Raw genomic sequence first — 23,941 nt, 5'->3', positions numbered from 1 at the left:
TCCAAATATCTCCAAATGTCTGCATCTATATTCGGTGTTCAATCCAAAGTGGGCGGGGCTGACAATTCCTCAACCTCACAATTCCTTAAACCAATGCAACCCTGACCAGGTACTAAGGGATGTTGTAAATGCATCTCGCAGCGCCGCGTGATCATGTTAACGCGCGTAGTCTTTCTCTGTCCTGCGAGCTTCATATCCGATCACTCGCCCGCACCCGCGTGAAAACAAAACGTCCCGCGCGTGTAACTCGTTGTTGCGTCGGCCAGGATGCCAGTTCTAATGCACACCTCCAGTCTCAAGAAGATGTCCTGTGAACCTTTCTAAAACAAACAGCAAAAACAACAAAAAAAAAACCCAGAAACAAATAGTGCGCCTCTTCTTTGTGTCTGTATTTGTATCCATTTAGATATAGTTCTATTATCTTATCTGTTCGTTCTGAATAATATATTCGTATTTAGCGACATCCTTAATGTCTTAGTAAGTCGTCCATGTACAAATACAGAGATATTTCAGCAAACATATGAAAACCTCTTTGTCTTGCGACGACGGAATGACCAGATTACCAGTCAAAACATTGCTTTTGCTAGCTCTAGCTAATAAGCATGTGAAAAGTAGAGGAATTTGCATTTGTTTGCTGACAGACATATGATCTTCACGTCGCTGAATGACCCTGAACGTGCAGCTGTTTATCTCTTGATGCCGAGTACACCCATGAGCGACGTTATGTAATACTCACACGATAACTTTGACCCACTAACCCTGAATGTATCCGTGCAGAAATTGAGACACACCATTTTTCCTGTATGCCCCAGACCTCGGGAGTGTTACATTCGTATAGGAGCACGCTTTTAGCTCTAGTAGCCGAGTGTGTTATTTAGGCGCGGTGTTTTGTGCTGCATGCTGTCACGTCATGCTGGCTGGAGCAGGGAGTGAAAGGTGCTGAGCGTGCACAAGCTTATATTATGCGCCAGGATCTACGAACATGAGCCCGGCTTAGCATAATGCTGCTAGTTAACACCTTATTAAACATGAATCAGGGGCCATTTGATTGCTGGGAGCTGAGCTTCCTGGTGTTGAAAGAGATATTCAGAATTCTTCCTTCCTGCTTTTAAAAAGGAGGACATGCTCGCAACATACCGAGAATAGCATTGTGATGCCTCAATCCTCTCCAAGCTCATTCACTTCTTTCTGCTGTTTATACAAGTGGTGTGTGTTATATGTTAAGGGATTGAGGGAGTGTGTATGAGGGGAGGGAGGGGGGAGGTTATGATGTGAAACACATGTCAGACTGCAGGGTGTCGTAGGCTGGGGCATCGGCGCATTCCTCTACTCCCTCATGACCCTCATGAGATCTCCATTCTCCTCATCTTTCAAACGCTCCAACAGTGCCATTGGTGTGTCCATCTGAGTGACATTTTTAGGAAATGTATGGTACCAATTTAAAGAGATGAAAAGATGGTGAGGGTCGGTGTTGTTGCGCACTGGCAGGGTGTGAAATAAATAATGAGACCAAAATAAATATCCTGAGCCTTTCGTTTATTGGCTGCTAGAATAGTTAAGACCTGTCTGCTTGAGATTTTATTCGGGTTTTGTTGTTGTTGTTGTTTTTTTTTAATCAGAGGAACAACGGTCTGACTCTCATCCAAGCTGAACCATTGTTATAACTTCTTCTAAACAGTCATGTGTCATTTTAGTGCTCTTAAATGACACATCCTAATATATAAGGATATGAGCTACGTGGAGTCAAAGAAGCCATAAAGGGGAAACGTCTCAGAAATGTAGCGTCGAATGAGACATTACACTTTCCCCATTTGTCCACAGAACAGCTCTGCACACTGAAGTGCACTTTTAGGGGAAAACAAAATGGTTTCCTTAAGGATTCTTTGGAGGATTAATGTTTCTAGCGTTCTAAAGGGTTCTTCGGGGGACCAAACTGAAAACCTCTATAGGGTTTATTTATTTATTTATTTATTTTTATAAATGTGTACTTATGTTAATCTCTCGGTTTCTGCTAAATCGGGTTTATGAGAAAGAATCCAGTAAGACGGGACGTGCTGTGATATGAGTTACCACCCTGATGAGAAAATAAATAAATAAATAAATAAACAAATAAATAAATAAATAGAAACCCTCATAGGATTTGTAATGGTTTAAATGGGAATTGTATTGGTTTTAATGGAAACAGTAATGGTCCCTGTGGGTCTCTACTGGTAATTTCTATTTAATTTCTATAACTTCTATTGGTGGCATGTTATGTCTAGTGGATACCATTAAGGACCAATAATGGTAATGGTTTTAATGCTTAGCTGATGGTTCGTAATGGTATTTGTAGTGGAAACCATTTGGATTTCTGTGATGGTTTCTATTGGGTTTTTTTTTCAGCAGAGTTACCCCTATCCAGTTGATTATTTTCCTCTAACAGCACATCCCCAAGCGATTTTTCCTCTTATACAACAGCAATTTGTCATTGATAAATTTTTTTTATTTATTAATGAACGAGTGGCCATAATGGGCGCATGGTGGCTTAGTGGTTAGCACATTCGCCTCCAGGGTCGGGGGTTCGATTCCCACCGTGGCCCTGTGTGTGTGGAGTTTGCATGTTCTCCCCGTGCTGCGGGGGTTTCCTCCGGGTACTCCGGTTTCCTCCCCCAGTCCAATGATATGCATGGTAGTCTGATTGGCGTGTCCAAAGTGTCCGTAGTGTATGAGTGGGTGTGTGAATGTGATTGTGCCCTGTCCAGGGTGTACCCCGCCTTGTGCCCCATGCTCCCTGGGATAGGCTCCAGGTTCCCCCGTGACCCTGAAAAGGATAAAGCAGTATAGAAGATGGATGGATGGAGTGGTCATAGTTTTTAACCATTGGTAGTTGCATTAAAATTGTGGAATGTCCACGAGACTTGGCTTATAGTAGCTATAAAAGCTGTCTTTCCATCAAAATCCCCTCATTTTTTTCCTCTCGCTTGCATTTTTGAAAATTATTATGAAGACCAAGAAAATGCAGCTGGTCCTGTTCCTGAGAAACAAGTCATATCCTATTCTCGGGAGATAAGGAAAGTGGATTTTAAGTCCTACTTTCCCTTCCCGTGTAATGTTTTACAAAAGAGACGTGTTATCGCTTCCAAAATGTACAATGGTTCAGGAACTGTAACTGATTTCCTTTGGAAGAGCTGATAATCGTATGTCCATTGTTAAGGAAACTTGTCTTTTGAACGTGTGACTTCAGGGCCCTACACTGAGTAACAAAATCTTCTTTAAACACACATTCACTTGCCTTGACTTTCTTCGAAAACGGATTTCGAAACGACTCGGATAGCCGAAATGCATCGCAGGCGTTATATTTCAGATATTCCCTCCCTCGCGGATCTCCGAAAAACACGAAGCCAGAAATGAGACAAATGGATGCTATTTGAGGTTAACCAGGTTAACCCTGCTTCATTATTACTGAAATGCGGTGAGAAATATTACAGCCTCGTCCCAAGCCGAAACCTTTCGCCGACTCCTTTAACCGAAGATGCGATGGTAGAACTCTCACAAGGGCCCGTCATATTACATCGTGTCTGCTTCTGTCATTTTCTTCTTTCTCTGATGGACCGTACCATCTTGGCTGACGTTCTCCACAACTCAGTATTCTTTCTGCTGTTTATGTCTCTGCACTGAGGTCTGATATTAAGTGTTAAAAAAGTGTAACACAGTGTATACAGATATTATCTGCTTCAATAACATTCATATATATATATATATACACACACACATATGTAAAATGTATATATAGAATATATACAGTAATTATATATATATATATATATATATATATATATATACACACACACACACACATATGTAAATTGTATATATAGAATATTTACAGTAATTATATATATATATATATATATATATATACACACACACATATGTAAAATGTATATATAGAATATATACAGTAATTATATATATATATATATATATATACACACATATGTAAAATGTATATATAGAATATATATATATATATATATATATATATACACACACACATATGTAAAATGTATATATAGAATATATACAGTAATTATATATATATATATATACACACATATGTAAAATGTATATATAGAATATATATATATATATATATATATATATATATATATACACACACACACATATGTAAAATGTATATATAGAATATATACAGTAATTATATATATATATATATATATATATATATATATATATATATATATATATATATATATATATATATATGTGTACATATATAAATTCAGAATGGTTATCAATGAGGCACCATAACTCTTCAACCAGAAGCACTGAGGAAGAGTGATAATGCATGTTTATGGGTGTGCATGTTATTGTGCGAACTCAAGAAACTGGATTACAAAGGAAGGAACTGAATGCATAGCCATTCTTGGACTCTTGCTGAAAATGTACAGAAACTCCGGACACGACAGAGAAAACACGACAGGGAGAGAGACGGTGCTTACTGCATTGTTCTCTTTCGAGATCTTTCTCATCTCTCTCTCTCTCCCCCCCCCCCTCTCTCTCAGGATGTCTGAGGCGTTGTCACAGCAGGAGAGGCTCCAGGCTATAGCAGTAAGTAAGATGCTTATTCTGCATGTTCTTCTGTCTGCTGCAGATCTCATGACTTTATTCGTAATTCTTGCAGAAATAACACCTCGAAAAAAAAATGCCCGTAAAACGCCCCATGCGTTCATTTAGAAATGAAAGTCCTCTTTGTTCAACTCTGGAGCAACACTCCATTTACGTTAGTTGTTGTCAAGGATTGCACTAATCCTGAAAGGAACGTGTGTACAGGCACGTTTCAGTCTCTGAGGTGGAGTTTGGATAGTCTATGTGATCGACATGCATGCAAATCCATACAGCCCCCATCCCCACCTTCACCCCTTCTTCCTCGGATTCCGCTCACTACCGGAAATAACCGAAAGGACTAAAATACACCGAACACTATTAATAGGTTAAACCAAATACAGGTGCGATTAATTAACGCAAGCGTACGAGTATCAAAGTAAAAAATACCTCAAGCTTTGAACTTCCTGTGAAACTTAATTAAGACCTTTTTTTTAAAAATTTTATTTGGAAGGTACAATGCACGAGCATGATTCTGTGTAGAGAAGGCCAATCGGAGACTGGGTAAAGGGGAATGAGATCATTAGTTAGAGACGCAGCCTAGAACCCGTGTGAGTGTGTGTGCAGGGTCGAGTGTGTGTATGCAGTGCATGCAAGTTTTCTTGCTTAGTTTATAGTAACTGCGAGTAAACCAGTCCTGCACTTTGGGAAACATGAGTAAGTTTGGAGCGCCACTCGAATGCGATAGAGTTACACTGAAACTGTTTTTGTTTCCTCTCAGGAGAAGAGAAAGAAACAAACAGAGATAGAAAACAAAAAAAGGCAACTGGAGGATGACCGCAGACAGCTGCAGCACCTCAAGGTAAGACTTTTGGCATTGAATATGACCGGAATTGTTTTTTTTTTTTTTTTAAGACCGCAAGTCTTGCGTAACTTTTTTTCCAAAATGGCGGTCAGGTCACATTTCAGGTGCTATACACCAATCACTGAAGATTACTCACTTTGCTCTGTGTTGCTCATTTATGAGTACTGGACCTGCTGTTTACACTAAGGCAAGTCTAAAGAGTATTAGGGATGGGGGTGGCGGGGGTTGTTCTGGGGATTCTGGGTGTCTCTATGTGGAAGTGTCCTGAAGGTTTCAACTCGGGCCAAGGACACTCATCTGTCAGAGACAGGAAGAAGAAAAATCTGTTTTTGGGGGGTGGGGGGTTGAGGGGGGCTGATAGGACATCCTGTGTTGGTTGAGTGTGTGTGTGTGGGGGGGGGCAATGCTTCCTCTGGTTAAACAGGTCTTAGTTGTATCGCACACAGTTTTCTAACCTGACTCAGAGTGTTTCGCGCTCCTAATTTTATGCCCGGATTTATGACACACCAGTACACAGGCTTATTACGTGTTACAAGGTAGAATTGATTTCTACTGAGCAACTACTCAGTAAAAGAAACTAGTTTTAATCCGCATCCATGCCTTTTAGTGTTAGTGATCAAACTTTAAAGAGCAACTTCAGCAGAGGAGGACTTTTGCAGCGCTGGCCAGAGATAAGATCCAAAAAGCTCTCCATTAGCAGTTTCCATGGAGCTCGCATTCGCAGTCAGCAAAATGCAATGAGAGAGCCAGAGAGAGAAAGGGAGAAAGACAGAGAAAAATGCCCGTTGAACAGTGGGGCAGTGGGCTTTTTGAAAGAGGAGCTGCTGTGATGTTTTAACTGAATAAAATGAATCTCTGAAAGTGGCACTTTACTTTACTTTAAAGCATTGTATTAAAGCGCACCTATTATGTTTTTGAAACGTGCCTAATTCTGTTTTAAAGGTCTCATACAATAGATTTACATGCCTCCAAGGTCAAAAAACACTTTAACGTGCTCATAATTTAAACTGCAGCATTACCGTTTCCCCCAGTGTCACAAACGACTCGTTAAATGATCCGTTCTAAATGATTCGTTCTAAACTCCTCCTTTCAGAGAGCGTACTCTGCTCTGATTGGTCAGACGTCCCAGTTTGTTGTGATCGTTCTACCGCTGTCAGCGATCAGCCGATGAAGACCAGAGGCGGGGCTTTTTGTTACAAACCCACGTAGGTTAGTACAGGAAGTAAAAGCTGGAATCACTAACGACTCGTTTCAGCTGTTCAGAATCGATTCCTTCTTTTAGGAGTCGATGACTCCGTTTGCCGTGCGCTTCGATTTTTGAAAATTTTCAGATTTTTTTACATTCACAAACAGCTCTATAACACACTACAGGAAAGGGAATATCTGAAAAACCATAATAGGTGCACTTTAACGACTATATTCGCATACTAAGTGCAGTATATTGTGATATTTATCCCGTCACACTCACTGTCCAATCAATGAACAAATGGACAGCATTCTTTACTGTAACGCATGAAGACAGTAGAGCATTACCGACTTGAAATACACTACATGGCCAAAAGTTTGTGGACACCTGACTATCACACCCATATGTGGTTCTTCCCCAAACTGCTTCCCAGTTTCCCTTCACTGGAACCAGGGGCTCAAACCTGTTCCAGCATGACAATGGTCTGAGAAGGTTGGAGCAGAAAAACTCGTGTGTCCTGCACAGATCCCCGACCTCAACCCCACCGAACACCTTTGGGACGAACTGGAACACCGACTGCGCCCCAGAGACATCAGTACCTGATCTCTCTAACGCTCTTGTGGCTGAATGAACACAAATCCCCACGGCCACACCCCAAAATCTAGAGGAACGCCTTCCCAGAGTCTGGAATTTAACAAGTACGTATGGGTATGATGGTCAGGTCTCCACAAACATCCGCCCATGCCCCACATCATTCTTATTACACCATCGATGAGTCCTTGTGCTCTAATGCACTCCTCAACCCTAACAGATTCATTATCAAGCTACTGGTAGATATTACATTTTAAGCCGTCACATCTAATACCATGACTAACCCTGTATTGTTTTGGCTCCGTGGCTTCCACTGTGAAATGAGTACATCCTGTACATCACTGTACAGTCCCACAGTGAGTGCACCTGCATTCAGAGTGTTGTACATTACGGGCGCTTTCGGCGCGATTTCCACAGTCACCCTAAGCGCTTTGCTCTTAGGACACGAATTTGCTTGCCTTCTGTTTTTTGCTTTCAGTTTTATTTCTGAAGAAATGATCTGACTTGACCTCTTTCAGAACAATCGCTACAGACTGGATGCATGTTAGGAGCGCATTGCGGCCTTTGTCTTCTATTTTAGATCTCACTGTATCAGCGTGGAGGAGGATGTGCGCGTATATGTGTGTGTGTGTGTGTGTGGACGTGTACGTGCCGCACGGTCTTCCAGCAGCTCTTACGGGAGTATTGAATGAGCGCTGTCTAATATCCATCGAAGTGTGGCTTACGAAGCAATATTCCTGCAGAATCATTCGATCAAAATAGTCAATGTTAAATGTTTTATGGGACCTCTGCAAGGAAGTAGACTGACTTGTACAAAAGCTTGATCAGGAACAGCTGGGAGAAGCAAGAATGTCCGTGGCCTGTGATGCATTGTATGTTATGCCAAGAAGCCTCCAGGGGCTGAAGTATGGCCAAAAAATACAACTCGGATTGACTGGGCAACGCATTCTATCCTACGTGCCGTACTTCCCTTTGTCTTCATGTGACAGCTTTAGTATTTGCTCGGACATTGTTTTCAGCCACAAACGGTTTAGAAAATGACTGTTGCGAAAATCTGGCCCCTGGTTTCTAAACTCGCAAGTTGGCCTTTAATACTACTGCTGCGCTCGTTATAAACGATTTCCTATTGTGCCAGTATCATGTGGAACGTTATTGATTTGCAGTCTGAATTACACTACTAGGTCCGTCGCTTTCAAATGAAAAAAAATAAAATAAATAAAAGCAGAGTAGTGGTGAAGTTTTCAGTCGTGCCAATCTCAGGATTACTGGAACTGAGATGGAAGCAAGCCCAGCAGTGAATGTCAGATCAGGCCTGTCTGTTGTATTATTCTCCAATGAATTGCCATTTCCTGTCTGCTTTTTCACTAGTCAGCTGATTCTGAAGCAACAGTGGCTCGAATGTCTGCTAATTAACTGAGAAACAGACCCACAGTGCCGCCTTTAGCTGCTGCAGAGTGTCCGTTTTGTACATTCTGACCGTGATGGATGAAATCAGCACAGGCTTGGCTGACCTCGGATCAGGGGTTTGGATCATTTACCGCCAACAGGCTTAGCTAAGAGCAGAACGAGTGCCACACCCTGTGTCCAGCATGGCCCTCTCAGAGGATCGGTTGTGGGTTCAGAAATCCAGGGGCTCAGCTGGCATCAGCACGTCTTAATGGCTCTTCGTCATGGCAGGAGGATGCATTAGCTTCCTAATTGACTGCAAGCTTTTGCCTTTGTAGTGGATCCTTGCAAACTAAAGAGGAGAGAAAAGGGGCAGGCGAGCACGGGCGTAACCTTGTTTTGAAACGTGCTCGGGATAAGGATATGGGCGGGGTGAAAAAAAATGAACGGAACGTCCGCGATCAATGAGAAACAGACTCACAGTGGTGACCTTTGGGGTGAATCGTAACACGGTAAAAGCATTGTCTAAATACAGTGCCTGCAAGGTTTGAGCGGCCTTTTAAGATTTTTACTTGTCACACTTTATGAGGAAAAAAAAACAAAACAATGTCTTGGCCAAATTCTACAGTAGACGGTGATAACGTGAGTTCTCTACGGTTAATTATACGCTGAGCAGCGCTTAAAGAAAAATGACGACTACATTCTGCTTACATCGTCAGTCGGGTGCTTCAGCAGGAAACGGGGTTACATAAACAGAAACATTCTACAAAGTGAGATCATTAGGATATTTTTTTTGTCCATTAGCATGTCACCATTTCACCAATACTACTATCATATTCAGATGTGTCCCATGAGTTTTGCACGATCTATGCCATCCTCTTGTTGATAACGTTCATATAACCGTCGTAGCAGCGGTCATGCTTCATCGGCCACTGTTGAGCGCATTCTAAGACCATCGATTTCGTCTCACAACAGTGTGCAAGCCAGCGTTCCCTGCTGTGTATCAAGTTACCTACAATTGGCTGTTTGACATCTATCACCAGTAGGCTAACCTACACATTGGGATTCAGCAACTCATAAATCTATAGAAACAGCAACAACTATGCAAAAGAATGCATCAAATGTAGTCATTAGACCGCAGTCTTAGCACAGTCTTACCGCGGTTTTTATATCCGCTCCTTCCAAATAAACACACTGAAGTCGTTAGCCTGACTATCACTTTGTTTTTTAAAGTGGAAGGTCGGGGGTTCAACCCCCTGGCAGTGCTGGTTCAAGCCCCAGCAAGGCCCCTAACCCTCTCTGCTCCAGGGGCGCTGTACCATGGCTGACCCTGCACTCTGACCCCAACTTCCTGACATCCTGGGGTATGCAAAGAATTTCACTGTGCTGTATCATATATGTGACCAATAGAGACTCATTATATAGCCACAAGCAGCGATTTGCGGGGTCCAAGCACCCTTCTCATATGAAATATTAGTTGAAATATTGCTTAACATATAAAAAGAAAAGAAGTTATATCACGATATCCTGTGTTCATGCTAAGTGTTTTCTTCTAGTTTCGACTGTAAAGTAGCTAGCTAGTTGAAACAATTGAACATGTTATTTTATTCATTCGTCTTCAGTAACCACGTTGTACTGGTTGGGGTCGTAGTAGATCTGTCGTTTATTTATAAGCATACACACACACACACACACACAACTACATATTTGCATACAAATTTCATCATGTTTCCAAATATAGAGTTAGTATTATATAAAATAATAGAGTATAATGTAAAGTACTCACCCACTGCAGAAAACGAGTAATTAACTACGACGTATCCCAGTACATAACAAAACGGTCTTATTTACAGTTTACATCAGTTTACATTTTAAAGTATTTTAACAAAAAGCACGTGCAACATTAAGGGGCCCATTCTGTGACCTTTCTCCTGAATATATCACATAAATGCAATGTTTAGTAATTTTATATCCGTTTCGTTTCTCAGTCAAAGGCACTGAGGGAGAGATGGCTGCTAGATGGAGCGCCCTCTGCTGGCTCGGAGGAAGACGAAGCAAAGAAACAGCTTCAAGAAGATGAAGCCAAAACTAAAGGACTCGAGGAGGCTATTCTGAGGTAATTTTGGTATTATTAAATACTAAAGTATTAATACTTTAATTAATTAATGCTAATACTTTAACCTATTAAAGTATCTTTAATTATTGGCACCCTTGGTCAATATGAGCAGAGAAGGCTGTGAAAATTTGTCTTTATTGTTTAACCTTTTGATCTTTTGTTAAGAAAAATTCACAACAATACTCTGCTCTCATGGATATCAAACAATTGCAAACACAACACAGGTTTATCAAAATATATATATCTGTTAAATATATGTGTGCAACAATTATCGGCACCCTTTCAGTCAATACTTTGTGCTACCTCCCTTTTCCAAGATAACAGCTCTGAGTCTTCTCCTGTAATGCCTGATGAGGTTGGAGAATACATGGCAAGGGATCTGAGAGCGTTCCTCCATACAGAATCTCTCCAGGTCCTTCACATTTCGAGGTCCACGCTGGTGGACTCTCGTCAGGTTTTCTATGGGGTTCAAGTCAGGGGACTGGGATGGCCATGGCAGGACCTTGATTGTGTGGTCAGTAAACCATTTTTGTGTTGATGTTGATGTATATTTTGGATCATTGTCCTGCTGGAAGATCCAACCACGGCACATTTGAAGCTTTCTGGCAGAGGCAGTCAGGTTCTCATTTAATATCTGTTGATATTTGATAGCGTCCATGATGCCATGTATATCTAACAAAATGTCCAGGTCCTCTGGCAGAAAAACAGCCCCAAAACATTAAAGATCCACTTCCATATTTAACCGTGGGCATGAGGTACTTTTCCATACGGCTACCTCTCTGTGTGCTCCAAAACCACCTCTGTGTTTATTACCAAAAAGCTCTATTTTGGTTTCATCTGACCGTAGAACCCGATCCCATTTGAAGTTCCAGTAGTGTCTGCACACTGAAGACGCTCGAGATTGTTTTTGGATGAGAGTAGAGGCTTTTTTCTTGAAACCCTTCCAAACTTGTGGTGATGTCGGTGACTTCGGTTTGTACTTTTGGAGACTTTCTGACCCCAAGACACAACTAACTTCTGCAGTTCTCCAGCTGTGATCCTTGGAGATTTTTTCTCCACTCGAACCGTCCTCTTCACAGTGCGTTGAGGCGATCTAGACACACGTCCAATTCCAGGTCGATTCATAACATCTCCAGTCGACTGGAACTTCTTAATTATCGCCCTGATGGTGGAAATGTGCATTTTCAATGCTTGTGCTATTTTCTTATAGCCACGCCCCATTGTGTGAAGCTCAACAACCTTTTGCCGCACATCCCAGCTATATTCCTTGGTCTTACGCATTATCATGAATGACTAAGGGAATTTGGATTATGCGTTTCCACATATTTATACCCCTATGAAACAGGAAGTCATGGGTGAACAATTTCCTGTTCTTAGTCATGCAGGTGTACTAAAAAAAAATTAAAATATCAGTGGGAATATACTTCAAATATATTTCTCATATGAATTCACAGGGGTGGCAGTAATTGTTGCACACCTATATTTAACAAAGTTCTTTGAGTATTTTTGTGAATTTTTACAAAATAAAAGATCAGAAGGTTAAACAATAAAGACAATTATTCACAACGTTCTTTGCTCATCTTTACCAAGGGTGCCAGTAATAGTCGAGGGCACCGTACAAGTCCTTCCAGAACAGGTTGTCTCCAGTAGCCATGCTCCTGCTTAGCCAATTTGTCTCAGTTTGCTCATGATAGTGAATGACTAGCATTAGTCTTCTCACTGGCAGGCAGATCAGTGTAATTCTCTCTAGTCCAAATTAAATTCATCCTCTTATGCTATGCCAGCCAGGATCTCAGAGTAGGGCTTTGGCTCCAGTCTGGCACACCACTAAATGTAATTTAGAGAGCTGACATACACATTAAGGCGTAGTGTGAACATAGAGCTTTAAATGAATTATATTAGTATTGCCTTCAAATCAAATCATTGTCTGTCTAAAGAATTCAATTACCTTTAAGTGTGAACCTTTTTAAAATGACATTCTTCCACTTTGTTGATCGCCACAATTTTCATTAACTTGTGCTGAGCTCAAACAACATGGCGTCTTAAAGGAACACTCCAACCTGACTGCATTTCTAATAAACATGTGACCTTCAGTTCTGTAAAAGTTGACTGAGTTGACCTTTTTTGGTTCAAACGTCTTTCACTGACAAGTCGGTCTGTTTTTCACTGTCAGTTAAATACCCTACATTAACTACAATGCAGTTCGACTACATGCTGATCGTGCAGCCAGTGGGAATGAGTCTATCTTGCGTCCATCTCTGCCTAAACAGACTGATGCAACAGCTCTTTAATATATCCAGTTGTCTTACGTCCTCATCTGTATACTCTGCTCAAGCGTATAAGGTTCGGAAGCTTATCAATGCGATCCCTAAGCTGTATTACATTCCCGAACTTAAAAGTCCAGCCTTTGCTTCTATGTTGAATTTCTCATTAACAGACAGTGAATGTTATGTGAACATCCCTTATCTCTTAAGTTTGAGGCCGTGATAGAAGAAAAATGTTTCTTCGATTAAATGGCATTGGAACTGATCTAGCAGTCTGTCCCTGTGACATCAGCACAGCAGACAACTACTGATTTCTCGCGGGAATAACGGAAATACACTTTCAACCCACGCCAGAATCACCGTTATCACGTACCAAATCACACATTTCACGCATATTCTTAACGTGTTTCAGGGTGGATCGTTCCGTTAAATCCCCGTGCGTATATCAAGACGGACTGTGCAAAGCGGGATCAGATTCATTAGACTCTCATACCATAACGTATACTCTGTGATCCTGCTCTAGACTGGAACAGGAACTGGAGGAGTTGGAGACAGGTGTGTCCGCAACGTCCACCAAAGAAAACCTGTCCGATGCAGCCCAGCAAGAGGAAAGCAAGACTGTAGACAACATGGTGAGTCTTGTGTCTTCACGGGTACAGTAAAACACACAGAGGCTTTCGGGGTAGTTTTGGAGACCTACAGGCTCCATTTACGGACATTTATTAGCCATAATGACTCTGATATGTCTACTACGTCCAGATCATATCCTCTAATGCACTCGCATTTACGCGCACTCAGCATAGACAGACTTCTGTATCGTATGCGCGATGGAAATTTTTCAAGCCGCTGTGGATCGGACGAGGTGGCGACAATCGGAGGGGAATTAACAGCGCTTGATCTTCTAGTTAAATCTTCACGGCCTTAAGAGTTAAGCATTTTATGAGGGATTTGGAAAGCAGCAGGAATGAGGAACGTTTGCCGTAATTATGGCATCTGATTGTGCTTTCCTGTGCTGATCAACATCCACTTCCCCATCAGGAGAAACTAAATCAGTAGATCAGATTTGTTGTTGTTTTTTTTGGACTCTGGACTTGTGTTCGCCTTTTGACTAGATTCTCTGGGTGGATCTTTTAATCATCATTAATTAGGAGACCCAAAGCAGATGTGTAATCAGATATGCCACTGAGCGCTCCCTGAGCCCAAACATTGCGATCCAAAAGATTTTCAAACTGCACATTCATTCAGACGGAAGCATTAAACATTAAACATTGCCTTCATCTTGCTGATCTGAATGATATATTTCAATCCTAATCCTCCTGTGCTCTCACTACATGTTTACATTACACATCATTTTGTACTATATCGTTACTCTTTTGCACTACCTGTTATATCTGACACCTCCATACTAGATCTGTGTACAGTGTTTCAGTAGATACTGTACTGTCCTGTGTTGTTTTATGTAACACCGTGGTCCTGGACGAGCGTTGTTCCAGCTGGATGGGGTTGAAATGACAATAAAGCCAGATGATTGACTCGACTTGACTGAAAAGGAGACGTTGTGATAATATAATATATGAAACGTGCAGGGGCGGCTGGTATAAATAGGCTAGCAGGGCTATCTTCCAAAGATAAAAAAAAAAAAGACATCGATATGATGTTTTATTTTTGGCATGGACATCACATTCGCAGTTTATAAAAGTCTGTTTAAGTCTGTTTAACCAAGCACAACAAATCACAGAATGGTAAGAAGACGCAATGCTGGGGCTGATCCCTTCCTAGCCCAGACTCTCAGACGGTTGTAAAGCACCACTTTCATTTGGGCTGATTGCTCAACCCTAATCGTTTCGTTTTTAGCCCTCCCATCTAATATCACGATCAGCCATTATTGGAAAATACTGTATGCATGCAGAAGTGGACCTTCTTTGATACGCATTTATGAGTAGATTAGAACTAGATTCGATTGAAGCGATTCCCAATTGTCCTGCAGTCTTTCAGCTTGCCGTATACTGTCCGTGTGACGCACTGGGGTGTCATACAGCCGAGTCGTTTAGCTTTTAAGTAGACTTGCTCGATTGTTACAGTTGTATCTTAAAGAGATAGCTAGCTTAGCAAATTTCTGCTAATTACTTTTTCACAGTTTAACGGTGTCAGTGACTACGTTTACACGAACAGCAGTAATCTAATTACTGACCTTATTCTGAATAAGACGTATAATATTCTGATTAAGGTGTTTACATGAGTTGATTTTTGTTCACGTTTTACGTGTTATAGAACATAGATCGATTAACGTCGCACGTCACGACGTCCCCGCGCCACGCCGTCCGACGTTCCCTCCGGAATTTCACGTATCGACGTACAGTTGGTCTTCGTCGTGGCACCGTATACCGTTTTAGGTGTTTTTAATTTGAATTTTACGAAAGCTTCGAGTGCGGTCAATTATCTGTCGTGCCGTACGTGCGAATAGACGACTGCTTGAAGCCGTGGGCTGCGTCCCAAACCGCGTACTTATATAGTAGGTAAGTATTTGGTTTCGGACGCAGCCGTGCTCTCTTGTTTGCCGTGTGTGTACGCGTCCTGTCGCACAATGCGGTGGAAACTCCCACACGACGTTAACAGTGTGATTAAGGTGTGTACATGTCTGTAACGCGACTAAAACAGGAATACTCCACACGTCTTAATACGATCTGTGTTTACTTCGAGTATGACTTTAGTCGGATTAAGGTCGTCAATAATCTCTGTTTACATGCTAGTCTCTTAATCAGAGTATCGTCTTAATCGGATTAATATCGGAATCTCGTTGTCCGAGTAAATGTGTGAATAAACATTCATGTCTGAAGTCTCTTTAGTATATATAAACATGTGTTTATATAATGGATTAATTGAATTAAAACTGGAATAACCCTCAACTGTGTCTCTGTCTGTCTCTCTCAGGTCATGGGAGACTCCATTAAAGGTAAGCGTTTTGTGTACGTGTGTGACGCTGACTGTCAAAAAAGCACGAAACTATACGACACTCGATATAACCCATTATAATCATTATAATGAATTCAATCTCAACCACAGCTGTATGCTTAATTAATAAAAATGTTTTGTCCAAATAAATGTGGTGTCTGAACGTCCGCATCTTCTACCCTTTTAATTTATTAATTTTTTAATTTACGAATGACTACACAGACAGTTATTTGGCTTGTCATGTCACCGATTCAATCTAGGTCCTCCTTCAGTCATCACACTCCTTCAGCATGTGTTTCTCTGTCTTCCTACGTCTACCTGTTATCACTCTGTCCTCCTTTTGCTCCTCATATCCTTGTTTCATGACCGTTATTAGAGGTCAGAGAGATCAAAGTTCACCTCAGTCCTCGTCTGGAGAAATCCAGGGGTGACTCTGACATGATGAGAGCAGGTGAGTGCCTGACCAACGTAGCTCATTCAGACATTCAACCCTAACCCTGACTCCTTGTAGCTGTTTGTTCAAATGAAGAAAAATAAATAGATTGTGATTCTGATTGGACACGTGAAAATGCGTGGTTTTTCACGTCAGAGCTATCACAGAATGAATGGGATGGCATCAGTCGTACGTACTCTCACATCCCGAGGCCTTGTCTTACTCATTAATCAAACATTTAGGTTGTCTGTGACACCGTTGCCTGGAGCGGAGTGGTGAAATGTGGTGGAGGGTCCGATAGAAAGCGTGGGACTGATTTAGTCCTTAGAGCACTCGCAGCAGAGATTTCATTTCCGTCTGTAAACGCCTGCGATTTTTCTTACCGGGCATTTTCATTTATTTAAATTATTCTTGAGGGTAAAAGGCTTTGAAAAAGTACACTACCAGAGATGTCCACTAGAGGTGTCCACACTAGAGCGAGTTCAAATTTGACATACAATATATCTTTTTCTTTATTAATAGTAGTTTAAAAAAAAAAAAAAAAATTTAATAATTGTGCTCTAAATGTCCTCATCTTTGACTTAATCTCGAATATATGCATATAAACACAACGATTAGTATTTCATTTTAGCTAGTGTCGCTGCGAAAAGGTTTCAGGCGTCTCCGTTTAGTGCTTCCCCTCATCGACATTTCATCCAACTCTGATGTGGTGTCTTCTAACGCTTACTGTCTTTTCTCAGTGTTCTTGTCTGCATGCCCGTGTGTGTCGGTATTTACTTAAAAAATGTAAACGCCGAGCAAAAACTGCAGAGTGTGTTATTAGAAAAGCTATATTTAGGTACATTCTTTCACAAAATTTGAGGTTGCCATGGCAGCTGAACTCCTATGAAAAGGTTACCTTGGTGCTGCTGTTGTCATGGCAGCCTGCAGTGGCTGAATACAATACTTAACAAAATAACATCGGAAACAAACGGGCCATCAGCCGCTCTAAAGGCAATCATTGGAATCGTAATTGCAGGCTACAAAATATTTATCTTTCTCTGACCCACCAAGTACACGAGATTCCTCTACCGAGAGTGGAATTGTTTTGTTTTAAAGTTCCTCGGTAATCAAGAACTAACGAGGTTTGTTTCTCAAACGCAAATATTATGTTCCAATGTTTCTTCCTTCCTTCACTGTCTGCATAACTGTATACTATTTTAAGGAATTTTAAACCCTCTTTTGGGTCCTACACTTTGGTATGACGGTTATATTACAATCCCTTCCGTATCCCACATCGATATAAGCTTTCACTTTAGGCAGCCAACATCGGCGTGCTGTTGCCGCAGCTGAATGTAAATTCTGTTGTGGTCGTTCTAGAAATCATCACTATGTTTACAATCTACTAAAAATGAGCCGTTGTACCAAGTGACGTACACTGTATGGCCGAAAGAATGAGGACACCTGACCATCGCACTCATGTGTGGTTCACACAATTGTATAGAATGTCTTTATATGCTGTAGGAGTACAGTATGACGATGCGCCTGTAAGCGAGGTCCACATGAACACATGGTGGAAGAACTTGAGTGTCCTGACCTCAACCCCTCTGGACACCTTTGGGATGAACTGGAACACTAATTGCACGCCAGGTCTCCTCGTCCGACATCAGTACCCGGTCTCACTAACGCTCTTGCAGCTGAATGAACACGAATCCCCACAGCCACGCCCCGAAATCTAGCGGAACGCTTTCCCAGAAGAGTGGAGGTTATTATAACGGTAAAGGGGGGACTACTATTATCTGGAATGGGATGTTCAACAAGTTGATGATGATGGGTGTGATGATCGGGTGTCCACAAACTTTTGCCCATATAGTGGATATAACCTTAAAGTTATAATGTTACTAGAACTGACCCCTGTGCCCTAGTAGGTGTAAAGTTCGTCGTAAAGAAAACTACTGTGTGATTTAAAATGAAGTTGGAAATGAACAATTCTGCCATACAAATGTAAACGTTTCTGTATGTACACATACACAGGAAAGATTATACGACCACAAATAGGCTATATTTATATCGGCCGACATGGTGGTCCTGGGGTAATGTCCTTATTGTGAGAATATTGGCAATAAATGTGATTTATACATTCATATCTTCAAATGCAGATGAAGTTTGTAGGCATTAGTTATTTTTTCATCGTTATGGTTCGTTATTAAAATGCTGTTAAATGTATGGCTTGATACGTAAACGTCTCGAAACGTCCCGCGTCTATAGGTGGGATAGATCAAGTTTAGTGACTGATTTATAATCACTTCACACTTTGCACATCGTACCTTAACTGTGTGTAGTGCGATTGAAATTCTACACCGTGCTAGTTTTAATCTAGCTACTCTCGACCTGTGGTTTAGGATTGACTTTACACCCTGGGTTACGATCGAACTTGTGTTTATCTGGTGCACCAGGTGGCTGATTATTTGCTCTTAACAGTTGTTTTAAAGTGCACCTATTACGTTTTTTCAGATCTTACCTTCCGTGTAGTGCGTTATCGAGCTGTTTGTGAATGTAAAAAGTCTGCAAAGTTTCAAAAATCAAAGCGCACGACAAACGGAGTCATCGATTCGTAAAAGAAGGAGTCGATTCTGAACAGCTGAATCGAGTCGTCAGTGATTCCAGACTTTACTTCCTGTACTAATCTACGTGGGTTTGTAACACAAAGCCCCGCCTCTGGTGTTCATCGGCTGCTCGCTGACAGCGCTAGACCGATCACAACAGATTGGGACGTCTGACCAATCAGAGCAGAGTATGCTCTCTGAAAGGAGGAGTTTAGAACGAATCCTTTAGAACGGCTCATTTAACGAGTCGTTTTAGACACTGGGGGAAAACCGGTAATGCTGCAGTTTAAATTATGAGCACGTTAAAGTGTTTTTTGACCTCGGATGCGTGTAAATCTATTGTATGAGACCCTTAGGCGCGTTTCAAAACCGTAATAGGTGAGCTTTAAGGCCAGTTATTTAGGATTTTTGTGAAACCAAGTGCAACAGCACCACCAATGGTCATAATAAAAATATATATTATGCCATGAAGTTGTGGCTGGGGCTGATTTCTTTCAGACCCAGACTGTACATTCACCACATCATTCTTATAATGCCATAAATCAGACCTTGGGATTTGATTGCTTAACCCTGATAGTTAAGCTATTGATAGATATTAGATTATAACCTTCACATCTAATTCCATGACCAGCCACCGCTGAGAGGACTGGTTACTGTTTAATATATCAGATAAATCCAGTAATCAGTACTGTTTCATATAAATGCTGCTACGCACTCATATACCAATCTTACGAGGTATTTTGCTCCGATTGTCATATACAAACGTAAATTGGAGACTCGTTTCTACGAGTAAATGAATAAATAAAGAAGAAGGTCCGTGAGTGAGTGACTGTTTATTTGGAGAACGGGAGCACACCATTGCAGGATGTTAATCTCTCCTCTTGTTGACCGCCCAGCGATGTACTCCGTAGAGATCACGGTTGAGAAGGACCTGGTCACAGGCGAGACCAAAGTCTTGTCCACCAACACACTACTGCCCAAAGATTTCTCTCATCAGGGGGTCAAAGTGTATGAGGATGAACAGAAAGGTGAATGGCTCAGGAATACACAGATGGATATCCTGTAAAGCTGTTGTAGATACAAGACTGCTTTACGAGAAGTTCACATTCTGCTTCTTATATCTAAGAACGTAATACGTAATAAGTCGCTTTGGATAAAAAGCGTCTGCTAAATGAATGAACGTAAACGTAAATGCAATACACAGACGGTTAAAAAAAAAATGTAAGGAGGAGTAGTTTGCTTAGTGTAATCAAGCTTTAGAATCATTAGAAAGCTTTGCATTTGAAATAGACGCAGTCAAAGTGACCTGTATAGCAGCTTCTCGTAAAGGTCCGTCAGCTTAGCATGGCTTAATGGTTGGGGTTTTCAGTTATTTTCATCCCAATTTACCGAAAACATATCATTTGCTGCTTGTCCTGAACTCAGTTACTAGTTTGTAGGCATGACTTTCACTTTCACTCTGCTTATTTTGAAGATTTTTGTTTGATTTCAGTCGTGTGTGCTTGTAGCTACACCCTTAGCATTTGTCAGTGATTTGTTTCTGACAGTTATATAAAAACAATTAGCTTGAGTGTTCGTTTTTTTTATCATTATTGTTTATAAGATTTTTATAAGGCTTTGACTTTGTGTCTTGACAATGTTTCAGATACTAATCTGTTTGTTTTCAAGCACGCCTACTACTGTCCAAACGTATAATCATTCTAACGCTTCTAACAGCTAATGCTAATAGCCTACTAGTTCTAAGTTATCATTTGTCCTGCTTAGCCACTTTGCTCATGGTACGCTAAGCTTGCCGTATGAGTCCTGGGCATTAAGTGAAGTGATCTTTTCTTTCACCCCACAGTTACTTCACAATCTTCCTCTGGTGGTCATTGATCTCTGTACAAATAAGGCTGTCATAACTATTAATTTTTTTTCCCTATTAAAGGAGCAGTTTGTAATATTCGGAGGGCTCGAAAACATAGCCGAGTGTTCTCTGTCCTCCCCAGCTGACCTATCCGTTCTATCGCAACAACGATTTCCTTGTGGGTTGCTTGGTAAGAAAAAGAAGCCAAGACAGCTGGGGGTGGAGCTAATTTCTGGGCCAGAAAAATTTTTTAACCAATTTTTTTTAACCAAACCCAGTGCATGATTACTGCCAATCAGAGTTGTTCTAAGGTACGTTTTTAAAGTTATTCGATTATTGCACGTCTAGAAACACTTTTAAAAATGACAAACTGCATCTTTAAAATATGCTAACGATTGCTTGCATAGAAGCTGATTTAGGGGAAAACGGTGACGTCCGTAATAAATTCCGATAAATAATGAGATCTTAGCATCATTGAAAAGCCAGCACTTTAATACTGAAGGATAGTTCATCTAAATTATGATTATGACAGCCTTGCAGTAGATGGTTTGAATAAGGTATAGTTAAGTCTGCTAATGAGATGTAATTCCTTCCTGCGTGTTTTATAGTGGTGCACGAGGTGCGTGGGACAGACGGCCCACTGACCAACGGCATTCACCAGCTCAGCTCGTCCGAAGTGGAGGAACTCATCCACAAGGCCGACGAGGCCTCCGTAAGCGACGGCAGCAAAGCCACACCCCAAAGGGCGGTGGAGGAAGCCGCGAAGCTTGAAGCGGGAACGGAACAAGTTGGGGTTACTCCAGTCAAAGAGATCACGGGCGTCGAAGCCAAACCATCGCCGGCCGTGCCCCAGACCGACGTAAACGACGCCAGCGCGGAGAAGCCGGTCACTATGGTGTTCATGGGCTACCAGGACGTGGAGGACGAGGACGAGACGAAGAAGGTACTCGGGCTCGAAAGCACTACCGTCAAGGCCGAGCTGGTAGTCATCGAGGACGGAGAAAACAAGAACGGAGCCAAGGAGGACCAGGCGCCACCCAACGGAGGCCCGGCTGAGCCAGCAAAAGCCCAGGAAGAGAAAGGCGAAGAGGGCGACCCTGAGGCCGGCGCCGCCGAAATGAAAAGCAAAGAAAAGCAGCCTTGCAAATGCTGTACCATCATGTGAAAGACTCCTCCATGGGGGAACTTGGAACTTTGGTTTCTCAGATTGGTGCATCGCATCACCTCACAGACAAAATAATACCAACAAAACCGAGAGGGGAGAAAAAATCTCGCATCTTTTGATAGAAAGCTCTTGTTTTCTTACTTCATTTCTACCAGTTTTCTATTTTACTTTATTATCCCCCCCCATTTTCCGTTGTTCCTGTCATATTCTTTAGCCTCCTCCGGATTCGGTTTAGTTGCGACTAAGACAAAAGCTGTTACGCGAGTGGCGCCTGATACTTTCAGCAAGAGAGGTTTGCAGATGAAGCATCATTAGCTCAACAGACCCGTGTTTGTTTTTGACTTTTTCACCTTGGCGTAAGAAAGACTCAGATATCACTGCAACTATATGATATACAGTATATGAATCATTTAGGGTTAATATATATTTATTTCACGTTCCTTTATCAAGCGCCCTAACATTTTATCATTATTCTTATTTTTATTATTCTTTTTTTTTTTTTTTTTTTTGCAGAAGCATGGTGTGTGAAGTGTTCTCTGGTCCTGTTATTGCATTTTATCTCCCTCCAAAAAATGGGTGAGAGGGACTGCCGGGGTAGTTCGGAGGCTGATCGTCTCAAAATCGTGCATAATTCTGCATTTATGACTCATTGAGCTGTGAGTGTTTTCCTTATACTAGAGGACGAGGACGTGTAATGGGATTTCAGTAGTGGAGATGCTTAGCGGTCTGACTTCAACCTTAATATGGCAAATCTGTGTGGGTGTGTGTGTGTGTGTGTGTGTGTGTGGGTATTATTTGAACACTCAACCACTTCTGTCTTATGTCCGGCATTGCCATAAAAGTCACACATTCAGTGGCACTGCAGACCCTCGCATTTACTAATACTAGATGTTTTAATGCCCCCAACACCCCGCCCCCCCTCCCCCTCCCCCCCCCCCCCCCCCCCTCCCACTGCATTCCTTTTCAAAAAAAAAAATTATAAAAAAATCTTAAATCTGCTTAGCCTCTTTGGCTTGGATGGGTGATAAAGGCACTGCCTTCTTTTTCTTCTTCATTTTTTTTCTCTCCCAGTTTTAATTAAACCAAGTCAGTAGCTGCCGACGCAGCGAACCGCCAAAGTCCAGAGTGGCATCCTGAACATGCCGATATACACTGCCTTTAATCTCGTCTCGGGCAGAACCCATCCACTCGTTCGAATAAACGATTCGTTCGCAGGAGCCGAACCTATGCAAGAACACTCACGCACGCGAGTCAGCGTCAGCAAAGTCATTACGTTCAGTAAAGAAAGAAGAGTGTCGTGGTGGTAGTGTCCATGCGTCCGAGTCACTCTTCTCCGATCTGTCGCCTCACTGATGCTGAATATAGTATAATATCAAATCTTATAGATAATATCTCGTGATCCTGTGTCAGAAAAGCCACTTTAGAAACAAGAAGTTGGTGATTTCTTTCTTTCTTTCTTTCTTTTTTAAATAAGAAGAATAATAATAAGAGGAAGTGGTGCCGTGACCCTTTAAAAATCGGCTAGCTATTTATGTCAAATTCCTCATCGGATGGCGTGGTTCGTCCTCTGAGAACTGATTAAAGATTCTTGCGGTGCTAATCGGTCCAGACGGTCACGCGGCAACGTTATTTGTTTTGTGAAACCAGCAAGGCTAGTATCCCCGTAGCATTAGCTACAAGTGCCATCAGTATCGCAGCGCATCAGCTTTCGCACCAGATTTTATTTTTAAACGTATGTCATTCTTATTGCTAATATTTTTTTTGCGTCGTTATATTCATTTATTATCTGTAAACATAATAGTGAAGTACATTATCAGATAACCTAGTAATACGTAGGAGTATGAAGCTGCGCTGCGCTTTTTTCACTGCCGCTACCGCAGTAGTTGGGAGGTAACCGGTGGGTGGCTTGGTAGTGCGCAAGTGTATTGGTATGTATCTGTGCGAGCG

The 23,941-nt window shown here is 41.6% G+C and overlaps 1 protein-coding gene across 2 annotated transcripts in view; it reads left to right on the top strand.

Annotated features, from left to right (window-relative positions):
• The window catches only part of palm1a (paralemmin 1a), a 36,715-nt gene that overhangs the window by 11,832 nt on the left and 942 nt on the right, over positions 1-23,941 (top strand). The window contains exons 2-9 of one of the 2 annotated variants that reach the window (XM_017477751.3): positions 4,566-4,611; positions 5,387-5,467; positions 10,622-10,749; positions 13,537-13,645; positions 15,945-15,966; positions 16,342-16,416; positions 19,880-20,011; positions 21,438-23,941. The exon at positions 21,438-23,941 is cut by the window's right edge and continues 942 nt beyond it. In XM_017477751.3, the coding sequence (XP_017333240.1) occupies positions 4,567-4,611; positions 5,387-5,467; positions 10,622-10,749; positions 13,537-13,645; positions 15,945-15,966; positions 16,342-16,416; positions 19,880-20,011; positions 21,438-21,994 (1,149 nt within the window). In that variant the 5' untranslated portion in view covers position 4,566 and the 3' untranslated portion in view covers positions 21,995-23,941. The remainder of the gene's footprint in view (positions 1-4,565; positions 4,612-5,386; positions 5,468-10,621; positions 10,750-13,536; positions 13,646-15,944; positions 15,967-16,341; positions 16,417-19,879; positions 20,012-21,437) is intronic. The other variant, XM_017477753.3, reaches the window with a different exon arrangement.

Source organism: Ictalurus punctatus, chromosome 10 (assembly GCF_001660625.3).
Source record: "Ictalurus punctatus breed USDA103 chromosome 10, Coco_2.0, whole genome shotgun sequence".
Taxonomy (NCBI): domain Eukaryota; kingdom Metazoa; phylum Chordata; class Actinopteri; order Siluriformes; family Ictaluridae; genus Ictalurus; species Ictalurus punctatus.
The sequence above is the reverse complement of the archived record's forward strand: the minus strand, read 5'-3'. Positions and strand labels throughout refer to the sequence as shown.